Genomic DNA, 13,009 nt, shown 5'->3' on the forward strand with positions numbered 1-13,009 from the left:
GGAAATACTCAAATCGGTCAGGCAGCACTAAAGTTGGGTTGCTAGTGGTAACAGGTTGCTAAATAAAACCAAGAAACATTGAAGCAAGGAAGTTTCAAACCAAGAAGGGGTCTTCGTTGAAATCATTAATCAATAATTTCAATTTTCTGATGTCAAATGACTGCTGCACATTTCCATAATTTTACAGATTTTTATTAGAATTTCAAACTCTAGCTTCCTTTAGTACATCATTTTCCAAAATCTACTGAAATATACAGTTTTGTCAAAATTTAGAGAGTAGCTTCTAAATTCAGAATAAAACACTTTGTGCATTTGTAATCCAACATGTTGTTGAATGGAAATTCTTAACCGGTGGAGCCGTACGATGGCAGAGTCTGTCTCGTCCTTATAAACTTTTGTTGATTTTATTCTGTTGTTAAATGTATGTTTTAGTGTATCTTTAGTTTTGTATTATGTGGGGGGTGGGGGAAACTTTTTTAAAATCTCTTTCCCCGACGGAGATGCAACTTTTTCCGTATCGTATCTCTGTCCGCACTGCGGCCAAACATCGTGGATCGACTTGGGGAGCTCCAACCACACAAGCCTGCAGATTTACCATCGTGGAGCTCGCGATCCCTTTGTCAGGGATCGACTTTGGGAGCTCCAACCGTGGGAGCCTGCGGACTAAACATCGTGGAGCTCGCGTTCCCTTGGTTAGGGGACCGACTTCGGGTGCTCCAGGCCACAGGTGCTTCAACCGCCCCAATCGCGGGAGCTTCGATAGCCCCGACTGCGGATGGTTTCACTGCCCCGTCCACGGGAGAATAAGGAGGAAAGAAGATAAGGCTTTATCCCATCACAGTGAAAAATGTGGGGGAGCCGCTGTTGGGGATGTTTATGTTAACTTTAATGTAGTTATGTGTTTTGTTGCTTTTTTGGTATGACTGTATGGCTAATCAAATTCCTTGTATGTTTTTACGTACTTGGCTAATAAATTAATTACAATAAAATACAAAGAACACACCAAGAAAAGGCTAGGCAATGACAATTGCGAGGCAGGGTATCTCCAGAAATCTTGCAGAGTGGCAAGAAATGAAGGCCAATTGTTTTTTCTGGGACAATTCAAATATTAGAGAGACATTTGTAGAGATTAATAAAACAATATCTTGGGTTTCTGGTACACACACATCAGAATAAATCTTTTCCTTTCAAATCAGTTGTATCACTGAACTTTGAAGAGGATCCCAAGAGTACTTGGATCTTTCTTTGGTCAAACAGAGCCCACTAAATAGTGGTTAACATGGTGAGTATGAAATGGAACTCCACTGAACGGCAGTCAGCAATGTTGTTTTATTACTGTCAAATATTCAGACCCTCGGAATTAAATGATGTTGTTTTTGGAAGGGGATGAGGAGAATTTATTTAGTCAGAGGGTGATAAATCTGTGGAATTATTTGCCACAGAAGCCTATAGTCAGTGGATATTTTTAAGGCAGGGATAGATAGATTTTTGATTAGTGCAGGTCTCAGAGGTTATAGGGAGAAGGCAGGAGAATGAATGGGGTTTGGAGGGAGAGATAGATCAGCCATGATTGAATGGAGGAGTGGACTTGATGGGCCGAATGGCCTAATTCTATATTCCTATCAATTATGAGAGCCTGAAGCTTGAGACATTTCAGAAGTTTTGTTTACAGATTGTCAAATATTCAATTAGAAGAGACAATGACTTAAATTCTACTGAGAGGATCTCTCCTTCTCAGCCAGGCAATTCGGCAAATTTATGCTTTGCTGTTAACTCTATGCAGAATCCAGCAAGAGATAGCAGTCAATAAATTCACGTTTCGTCTTTAAATTAGCACTCCCACATTAGTGTACTGTTCCTGAACCGTAGAACAAAATTCAGCCGTAAAGAGTAATTTTTAGTTTAGTTTAGTTTAGAGATACAGCACGGAAACAGACCCTTCGGCCCACCGAGTCCGCACTGATCAGCGATCCCCAAACACTAACACTATCCTACACGCATTAGGGACTTACACTTATACCAGCCAATTGACCGACAAAATCTGCACGTTTTTGGAGTGTGGGAGGAAACCGAAAATCTCAGAGAAAATCCACGTGGTCACGGTCTAGGCATAAGCTTAGGGGCGACCGCGCCTTTGCGGTTGCAGCTCCTAGACTGTGGAACAACATCCCCCTTCCCATCAGAACTGCCCCCTCCATCGACTCCTTTAAGTCAAGACTAAAATCTTATCTATACTCCCAAGCCTTTCCTGACGTCCACTGAGCAAGGGTTATATGTATATATGTATGTAGTTTGTTTGTTTATACTATTCTTATAACAAATGTCAAGCACTTTGGCCAACGAGAGTTGTTTTTTAAATGTGCTATATAAATAAACGTGTGAAATGTGACGGGGAGAACGTACAAACTCTGTACAGAGAGCACCCGTAGTCGGGATCGAACCCGGGTATCTGGCACTGCGCTGCAAGGCAGCAACTTTACTGCTGCACCACCGCGCTGCCCTTCAATCACGAAAAAGGTGGAGGAAGGAACTGTAGATGCTGGTTTACACTGAAGATAGACACAAAATGCTGGAGTAACTCCGCGGAACAGGCAGCATTTCTGGATATAAGGAATGGGTGACATTAAGACCCGAAACATCATCCGCTCCTTCTCTCCAGAGATGCTACCTGTCCCGCTGAGTTACTCCAGCATTTTGTGTCTAAATCAATAGAGAGGCACAAGTGAATATGAAAGTTACCAATTATTGCTGAGCAAAGTTACTTAATTATTTGATCCAAAGTCTGCTTACATTACTTGCAAGAACAGATGCTGCCTGCAATTGTTTGAAGGAAACACTCTCCTGGGGATTGAATTGATGCCTCCTTCCTTTGATCTCTTTATTAAATTTATCTTTATAGTTAACCTGGAACAAAAATAATAATGACAATGTAAATCCTACACCATTCTGATCAAATCTAACTGTCAAAAATGCAAAACCAAGACATGGAAATTTAAATAGAACACAGCATACATATTTTGTTGCCCAAAGCAAATGAGCAGAAGCATTTAGCAGCACACGTAGCATAAAATGGGCATCTGAATGGCATGCAAAACCTACACAAAAGCAATTTTTCCAAAAGCAGTGACATCAATCAAACCAGCAACTGCAGTTCCTTTCAGATACATAAATACATAGACAATAGGTGCAGGGACATGTCATTCGGCCCTTCGAGCCAGCACCATCATTCAATGTGATCATGGCTGATCATACACAATCAGTACCCCATTTCTGCCTTCTCCTCATACCCCTTGATTCCACTAGCCCTAAGAACTCTATCTAACTCTCTTTTGAATGCATCCAGTGAATCAGCCTCCACTGACTGCTGTCTGAGGCAGAGAATTCCACAAATTCACAACTCTCTGTGTGAAAAAGTCTTTACTCATCTCAGTTCTAAATGGCCTACCCCTTATTCTTAAGTTATGGCCCCCGGTTATGGACTCCCCCAAAATCGGGAACAGGTTTCCTGCATTTAGCGTGTCCAATCCCTTAATAATTTCTTGTTTCTATAAGATATCCACTCATCCTTCTAAATTCCATTGAATGCAAGCCCAGTCACTCCATTCTTTCATCATATGACAGTCCCGCCATCCCGGGAATTAATCTCGTGAACCTCAATTGCTGCACTCCCTCAATAGCAAGAATGTCCTTCCTCAAATTAGGAGACGAAAACTGCATACAATACTCCAGGTGTGGTCTCACCAGGGCTCTGTACAACTGCAGAAGGAACTCTTTGCTCCTATAATTAACTCCTCTCTTTATGAAGGCCAACGTGCCATTAGCTTTCTTAACGGCCTGTTGTACCTGTGTGGTTACTTTCAATGACTGATGTACTAGGTCACTCAGGTCTCGTTGTACTTCCCCTTTTCCTAACCGGACACCATTCAGATAATAATCTGCTTTCCCATTCTTGCCTCCAAAGTGGATAACCTCACATTTATCCACATTATACTGCATCTGCCATGCATCTGCCCACTCCCCCAACCTGTCCAAGTCACTCTGCATCCTGATAGCATCCTCTTCACAGTTCACACTGCCAACCAGCTTTGTGTCACCTGCAAATTTGCTAATGTTACTTTTAATTCCTTCATCTAAATCATTAATGTATAATGTAAATAGTTGTGGTCCCATCACCGAGCCTTGCGGCACCCCACTAGTCACTACCTGCCATTCTGAAAGGGACCAGTTAATCCCTACTCTTTGTTTCCTGTCTGCCAACCAATTTTATATCCATGTCAATACCCCACCCCCAATACCATGTGCTCTAATTTTGCCCATTAATCTCCTGTGTGGGACCTTATCAATGGCTTTCTGTAAGTCCAGGTACACTACATCCACTGGCTCTCCCTTGTCCATTTTACTTGTTACATCCACAAACAATTCCAGAAGATTATGTGAAGAGCTTTCCCCTTCGTAAATCCATGCTGACTTGGGCTGATCCTGTTACTGATATCCAAATGCGCCGCTTGAGCACACCTTTCCACTTGCCCTGTCCGTCAGCTCCGTTCAACGTCACAAAGTCGTCACAATGGGATCCCGAATATCATTTTTTTTAAAACATTGTGATTTTCATTGTGGGGGAGTGGGAGAGGGGAGAGGTGAGGAGTGGGGGAGCAGGGGGATAGAGGGAGAGGTGGGAGTGAGGGAGGGAGAGTGGGGGAGGAGGGGGTATAGAGGGAGAGGAGAGGGGGAGTGTGGGAGGTAGGGAGTGGGGGATAGAGGGAGAGGAGGGCAGTGGGGGAGGTGAGGAGGGAGTGGGGGGAGGTGAGGAGGGAGTGGGGGGTGGGATAGGGGGGGAGCAGGCGGATAGGGGGAGGGGAGGAGGGAGGGGGTAGGGGTTATGGAGGGAGGGAGGGAGGGAGTGACTGAGGGTAGGGGAATGGAGAGGGAGGGAGAGGTGAGGGAGGGAAGGAGGAGAGGAGAAAGAAGAGGGAGGGTGAAGAGGAGGGGGAGGGAGTGCTGGGGGATGAGGGGGAATGGAGGAGGATAGGGCTCGGAAGAGGGATGGCGAGGTAATGGAGGAGGGGAGGGGGAAGAGGGAGGAGGGGAGGGAGGGGTTGAGGGGAGGAAGCAGAGAGGGTTGGTGGAGGGTGGGGAGAGGGAGGATAATGGAGGAGAGGAATAGAGAACTGAAGAGGGAGAGTGAGATGCGTTCACATTGATCTTATATTTCACAAGTTATTGCCATTTGACTTCCACTTGCCTGTGAAGTTGGGGAAGGTTGCCGTGACTCGCGTCACAACAGGGATCTCTGGCGTCACAAGGGCAACCCGTTAGCCGTGCGGGCGCATGTAGATGGGTGAGTGGTGAGTTTAGGCACTGCTGCACTGGGATTACCAGAATCCACCCCAGCACCAATTTCTGTTATGAACCATCCCAGTACAGTGGTCCAACTACAGTGGGTAGATTTGTGCTGCATGCCTTGTTACTAAGTCATGTAAGCGTGACTATTGGTGCAGAAGCTCAGAATGGTACGTCACCTCCATCTCTAATCCATAATCCCACTTTGTCACCAGGTCCATTGTTCCCTGTCACTTTTTAGTATCAGGGCACTTCTAGGGAGCTCATGTGTCTCATTTCTTAAAAAATTGCAAAACGAAGGCAAGATCCCACTCCTAATCTAAATGGGAATATTATCGACTAGAAAAATGTTGAATTTACATCATATAAACCTGAGTGAACTTTTTGTGAAAGTAGAGATAAATCAACAATAAATGTAATTGATGAATCACTGTATTGTTACAGTAACTCATGAAATTATTCAGAATACCATTGTAATTGTGTGTTTCTGGCATTATCTCATTAAGTGGTTAACATCTGGCAGATTGTTCTCAAAACATGACATAAATTGAAGTTATAAGTTAAAGTGATAAGATGAAACATAGAAGATAGAAACAAATATAATTTTGATCAATACCTTTAGATTCAGATTTGATGTGAATATTTGATCTAAATTCCATAAATGTTGAATTGCCAGGAAACATATTGCCATTTAGTGGTATTTTGAGGCAATTCACCTAAAATATCCTCATTCAAATTGCTATTCAGATCTGGCTCTTTTACATATCACTGAATGCATAACTTAACAGAGTGACCCACTGGTGCAGCAGTAGAGTTGCTAGCTTACAGTGTCAGAGACCCGGGTCTGATACTGACTATGGGTACTGACTGCACAGAGTTTGTATGTTTTGGATTTTCACCAGGTGCTCTGGTTTCCTCCCTCATTCCAAAGACGTGCAGGTTTATAGGTGAATTTGCCTCGGTAAATTCCCCCTATTGTGTAGGATGCGAAACTGGTCTAACTAGTGTGTGGCTGATTGTTGGTCAGCGCGGACTCGGAGGGTTGAAGAATCTGTTTCCACGCTGCATCTCTAAACAAAACTAAATTAAACTGAAAACTAATCAATTCTGATAAAAGATCATTGATTTTCCACAATATTGTTCTCTCTATTCAACCTGCTTATTTGTTTTTTATCTCCAAATATATCTATATTCCAGGAAGAGGAATATAGTGAAAACAGAAAAGTGATAAAAGTCAGACTAAGTTAATGAAGACAAAGATTTCCAGATATTTGATGGGAAAATTGAATATTGGTGTAGTGCAGTAAAATTGAATATTGGGCTAGTGCATTAAAATGGCACGGTGGCAAGATATCAACCTTAATCTTTTGAATGGCAGAGAAATCACTGGAGACCAAAAAGTCTACTACAGCTTTTGTTTTTTGCTCAAATTTCCAGCATCTGCAGTCGCTTGAATCTCTACTTCAGCTTTGACTTGCTACATTCATAACTAATTTATTCACTTGCAGAAGTTATATTCATAAGGATATCAACAGTTTATCTTTCCTTTTATCGAATAGATTCGTATGTATTCAATAGACTATCTCAAGCACAAAAATAAATCTTGCCTCAATCCTCATAAAAACAGCTAACAGCATCCTCTAAATTGTTTTGCAGAAGCTGCATGAGTCAGTTCAATTGTAATATTCATTATCATGGTGTGGTATCAGGTGTGGTAAATTGGATTAGTAAGTATGCAGATGATTCTAAGATAGGTGGTGTTGTGGATAATGAAGTAGTTTTCCAAAGTCTACAGAGAGATTTAGGCCATTTGGAAGAGTGGGCTGAAAGATGGCAGATGGAGTTTAATGCTGATAAGTGTGAGGTGCTACATCTTGGCAAGACAAATCAAAATAGGACGTACATGGTAAATGGTAGCGAATTGAGGAATGCAGTTGAACAGAGGGATCCAGGAATAACTGTGCATAGTTCCCTGAAGGTGGAATCTCATGTAGATAGGGTGGTAAAGAAAGCTTTTGGTATGCTAGCCTTTATAAATCAGAGCATTGAGTATAGAAGTTGGGAAGTAATGTTAAAATTGTACAAGGCATTGGTGAGACCAATTCTGGAGTATGGTGTACAATTTTGGTCGCCCAATTATAGGAAGGATGTCAACAAAATAGAGAGAGTACAGAGGAGATTTACTAGAATGTTGCCTGGGTTTCAGCAACTAAGTTACAGAGAAAGGTCGAATAAGTTAGGTCTTATTCTCTGGAGCGCAGAAGGTTAAGGAGGGACTTGATAGAGGTCTTTAAAATGATGAGAGGGATAGACAGAGTTGACGTGGACAAGCTTTTCCCATTGAGAATATTCAAGATTCAAACAAGAGGACATGACTTCAGAATTAAGGGACAGAAGTTTAGGGGTGACATGAGGGGGAACTTCTTTACTCAGAGAGTGGTGGCTGTGTGGAATGAGCTTCCAGTGGAAGTGGTGGAGGCAACACACACACACACACACACATAAAAGAGCGGAAGGGGAGAGACGGGAGGGAAGGGGAGGGAAGGGGAGGGGAGGGAAGGGGAGAGACAGGGAGAGAAGGGGGAGAGAAGGGGGAGAGAAGGGGGAGAGAAGGGGGAGAGAAGGGGGAGAGAAGGGGAGAGAAAGGGTGGAGACACTTATGAGAAGCCAGACAACTTTTAATAAGCCAGAGATACACAGTTGTGAAGTTTAGCGGGCATTTAACATCACCGGTCGGTTTTCCTTGGTACTTAAAACTCGTGCTTACGTTTTTTTTTCCACCAATGAGCCAATTAAAATGCCCGATCAGCAAAGGAGATTACCAAAGGCTACATCGACTTATAACGACATGGCGATCCCACTACCATGGCGGAGTAGACGATGGGCCCAATGGCCAAATTCTACTTGTATCATTATGACCTTATTCAAATCAATATTGTTCTTAAAGAAAATCTCTCTCCTTAAGCCATTCCCTACCCAGTCATTCCTCCTTCTCTCTGCTCCCGTCCAGGAAACGCTACCTCTTCTGTTATTGGGTTTCTGAATGGTCCTCCCATAAGCTAGGATACTGACTGATTTGCCTCTACCTCTTTGTGGGCATTGGACTTTGTCTATAGGACTGGAGTATTACAATGCTTTGAACTGTATTCAGCAGTCTGTTTCTTCCCTTTTGCTCTATCTATTGTGCGAGTTTGACAATTGTATTTACGTATAGTAATATATGCTGTTTGAATAGCATGCAAAACAACGTTTTTCACTGTACCTTGGTACACATGACAATAATAAAGTTTACTTCATCACACTTTTGATGAGAAAATTATTTATATAAACTTCCCTCATGTGTTATTCATAATAATTAAATTTGACTGAAAAGTTATTTTCCTAAATGCAAAAATGTACTAGTAGTATCCAACCAAATTCCCCTCATCTGTATTCACCTATCACTCGTCGGACTTTGTCCTGACCCCATTTCTTTTCCAGTTTTCTCTCCCCTAATCAGTCTGAAGACAGGTTCCAAGCTGAAACGTCACCTATCCATGTCCTCCAGAGATGCTGTCTGACTCAATGGATTACTCCAGCACTTGGTGTTTTATTTTTAAAGATAACTTAAATATTATAAAATGTGTAGCTATCAATAGATGAAGAAAATTGCTCAGGTTCAAACAAGTTGTGTCGCAGGAGGTTAAGAGTTCTTATATCTGATAAACTACACAGTAGCTACACAATAAAATGAACAATTGTGCGTTTTCCATCAGAAATATTTTGCTAAAAAGACTTACTTGGCTGGTAATTTTGGAAACCTCCTTGGCATGTTCAATGTCCGGTCTACCAATAGCAGATGTTTTCATATGTGCCTCTCTTTTAGCTTTATTTTTATATGCAAACTGAAAAATATTTAAAGCATTCCATTAACAAAGCACTTCAGACGTAAATGCAACCTCTTCTGATTTGTAAGCTAAAAAACTAATGAGTAAGCTATCTGAATATTGATCAAAACCAATATCTTACATTGCTAACCAACTTGGTAGTTTGTGTCGCTTTTTTAATATCTGGTCTATCGACGATCTCCGTGTAACTGTGAATAGTATCTGCATCTTTCTTGTACAATACCTGTTGAAAAATAAATGACTGCTTAATACAGACTAAAATGGAATTTATACAGCATTAGGCACAATTTAAATATGATTTTAACAAGTATAGTGCTAATATGTTATTCAATATTTGTGAATTACTGCATTACTGTTGGAAATATGTAAATATTTAAATGTAATCAAAAGGAGTAATTTGCACATAGATCTTCCAAGAACAATTCAAGTACACATAAGTATATATTACATTAGGTTGCATTACGTCATAAGACCATATGTGACAGGATCAGAATTAGGTCATTCGGCCCATCAAGCCTACTCCGCCATTCAATCACGGCAGATCCATCTCTCCCTCCTAACCCCATTCTCCTGCCTTCTCCCCGTAACCTCTGACACCCGTACTAATCAAGCATTCTTACTGAGCACAAGGTGTATAAAACATCTTATGTAATATAAATGATATAACCATTTTCAACATTAGTGATACAGAGCATCAAAAAATCTCAGTGCATCAGAGAAATTAGAAAGCAATGTATCCTTTCAGACAAAAGAAACTGCTTAATGATATACTGATAAAGTGCCTTTGTGCAAGGGAAATTGTAATTCAGCAATTTGATTGAGTTTTTAGGAAATGTAATGAAGATGATTGATGAAGGCAGTTGAGGGATACATTGTCGTACATTGCCTTTAACAGTTCATCGAGAAGGTACCACCTAGTAGGCATTCTAGAATGTTAGATAATTTGGGATTCCAGACCAAGCTAGTCAACTGGATTCAAAGTTGGCTAGAAGATAGGAAAGACATGGTGGTAGTAGAGAATTGTTTTCACAATGGAGGATTGTAATAAGTGCTGTGCCACATAGATCAATGCTGGGTCCCTGGTGTTTATTATTTACATTCATTATTTGGATGTGAGCATTAGTAGGTTTGGTTAGTAGATTTGTGGATGACACTAAAATTGGTGTATGGTGGACAGTGAAGAATATTATGTACTATTACAACACAATTTAATTGGGCCAATGTGCTGGCAGATAGAGTTTAACTCCAATAATGCAAAGTAGAAAATAGACAATAGGAGCAGGAGTAGGCCATTCGGCCCTTCGAGCCAGCAGCGCCATTCAATGTGATCATGGCTGATCATCCCCAACCAGTACCCCATTCCTGCCTTCTCCCCAAATCCCCTGACTCCGCTATCTTTAAGAGCCCTATCTAGCTTTCTCTTGAAAGTATCCAGAGAACTGGCCAACGCCTTCCGAGGTAGAGAATTCCAGAGACTCACCACTATGTGTGAAAAAGTGTTTCCTCATCTCCGTTCTAAATGGCTTACCCCTTATTCTTAAACTATGGCCCCTGGTTCTGGACTCCTCCAACATCGGAAACATGTTTCCTGCCTCTAGCGTGTCCAAACCCTTAATAATCTTATATGTTTCAATAAGATCCATTCTCATCCTTCTTAACTCCAGAGTGTACAAGCCCAGCCGCTCCATTCTCTCAGCATATGACAGTCCCGCCATCCCGGGAAACCTACGCTGCATTCCCTCAATAGCAAAAATGTCCTTCCTCAAATTAGTGTAGCATTTTGGTAAGATAAGCAGGGCAGGGCTTACACTGTAAATGTTAGGACCCTGGGCAAGGTGAAGAAGAGCGACCACAGGTACATAGTTCCATGAAAGTTGTCATAGAGAGACAGGATGGTGAAGATGGCATTTGGCACACTTGCCCTCATCAGTCAGAATATTGACTTCAGGAATTCAGACATCATCTATAGCTGTACATACAATTGGTAAAGCCATATTTTTAAAGTACTATGCACTGTTCTGGTCATCCTGCTATAGGAAAGGGTGCAGTGGAAATTTCAAGAGTGATGCCGGATCTGGAAGGTCAGAGTTGTAAGAAGAGGCGGGGTCCTTTTTCCCCTGGATCGTAAGATGCTGAAGGGTGACCTTACTGATGTTTATAAAATCATGAAGGGTATAGAAACATAGAAAATAGGTGAGGGGGAGGCCATTTGGCCCTTCGAGCGTGCACCACCATTCGTTGTGATCATAGCTGATCATCCACAATCAGTAACCTGTGCCTGCCTTTTCCCCATATCACTTGATTCGCTAGCCCCTAGAGCTCTATCAAACTCTCTTTTAAATTAATCCAGTGAATTGGCCTCTACTTCCTTATGTGGCAGAGAATTCCACAAACTCACAACTTTCTAGATGAAAAAGTGTTTTCGCATCTGAGTTTTAAATGGCCTTCCCATTATTCTTAGACTGTGCCCCTGGACAGTCCTTTTATAATTTTATATGTGTCTATAAGATCTACTCTCATCCTTTAAATTCTGGTGAATACAAGCCCAGTCTTTCCATTTTTTCCTCATATGACAGTCCCGCCATCCCGGGGATTAACCTTGTGAACATAGGCTGCACTGCCTCAATAGCAAGGATGTCCTTCCTCAAATTAGGAGACCAAAACTGCACACATTACTCCAGATGAGGTCTCACCAGGGCCCTGTAGAACTGCAGAAGGACCTCTTTACTCCCATACCCAAATCCTCTCGTTATGAAGACCGACATGCAGGTGCAGCAGGCAGTGAAGAAAGCGAATGGTATGTTAGCTTTCACAGCAAAAGGATTTGAGTATAGGAGCAGGGAGGTTCTACTGCAGTTGTACAGGGTCTTGGTGAAACCACACCTGGAGTATTGCGTACAGTTTTGGTCTCCAAATCTGAGGAAGGACATTATTGCCATAGAGGGAGTGCAGAGAAGGTTCACCAGACTGATTCCTGGGATGTCAGGACTGTCTTATGAAGAAAGACTGGATAGACTTGGTTTATACTCTCTAGAATTTAGGAGATTGAGAGGGGATCTTATAGAAACTTACAAAATTCTTAAGGGGTTGGACAGGCTAGATGCAGGAAGATTGCTCCCGATGTTGGGGAAGTCCAGGACAAGGGGTCACAGCTTAAGGATAAGGGGGAAATCTTTTAAAACCGAGATGAGAAGAACTTTTTTCACACAGAGAGTGGTGAATCTCTGGAACTCCCTGCCACAGAGGGTAGTCGAGGCCAGTTCATTGGCTATATTTAAGAGGGAGTTAGATGTGGCCCTTGTGGCTAAGGGGATCAGAGGGTATGGAGAGAAGGCAGGTACGGGATACTGAGTTGGATGATCAGCCATGATCATATTGAATGGCGGTGCAGGCTCGAAGGGCCGAATGGCCTACTCCTGCACCTAATTTCTATGTTTCTATGCCACTAACTTTCTTCACTGCCTGCTTTACCTGCATGTTTACTTTCAGTAACAGGTGTACAAGGACACCCAGGTCTCATTGCAATTCCCTCTTTCCTAATCTGACACCATTAAGATAATAATCTGCCTCCTTGTTCTTGCCGCCAAAGTGGGTAACTTCACAATTATCTACAGTACATTATACTGCATCTGCCCAATGACTCAACATGTCCAAGTCACCCTGCAACCTCCTAGGATCCTCTTCGAAGTTCACACTGCCACCCAACATTGTGTCATCTGCAACTTTGTTAGTGTTACTGTTAAATCTAAATCATTAATATATATTGTAAATAGTTGCGGCCC

The 13,009-nt window shown here is 42.1% G+C and overlaps 1 protein-coding gene across 3 annotated transcripts in view; it reads right to left on the minus strand.

Moving 5' to 3' along the window:
- nebl (nebulette) overlaps positions 1 to 13,009 on the minus strand; it is a 308,612-nt gene that overhangs the window by 60,210 nt on the left and 235,393 nt on the right. The window contains exons 9-11 of one of the 3 annotated variants that reach the window (XM_033015397.1): positions 9,349 to 9,450; positions 9,120 to 9,224; positions 2,791 to 2,904 (exon numbers count right to left, since the gene is read on the minus strand). The exons of the other annotated variants lie outside the window; for them this stretch is intronic. Of the exons in view, the coding sequence (XP_032871288.1) occupies positions 2,791 to 2,904; positions 9,120 to 9,224; positions 9,349 to 9,450 (321 nt within the window). The remainder of the gene's footprint in view (positions 1 to 2,790; positions 2,905 to 9,119; positions 9,225 to 9,348; positions 9,451 to 13,009) is intronic. 3 annotated transcript variants of the gene reach the window in all.

This window comes from Amblyraja radiata, chromosome 2 (assembly GCF_010909765.2).
Source record: "Amblyraja radiata isolate CabotCenter1 chromosome 2, sAmbRad1.1.pri, whole genome shotgun sequence".
Lineage (NCBI taxonomy): Eukaryota > Metazoa > Chordata > Chondrichthyes > Rajiformes > Rajidae > Amblyraja > Amblyraja radiata.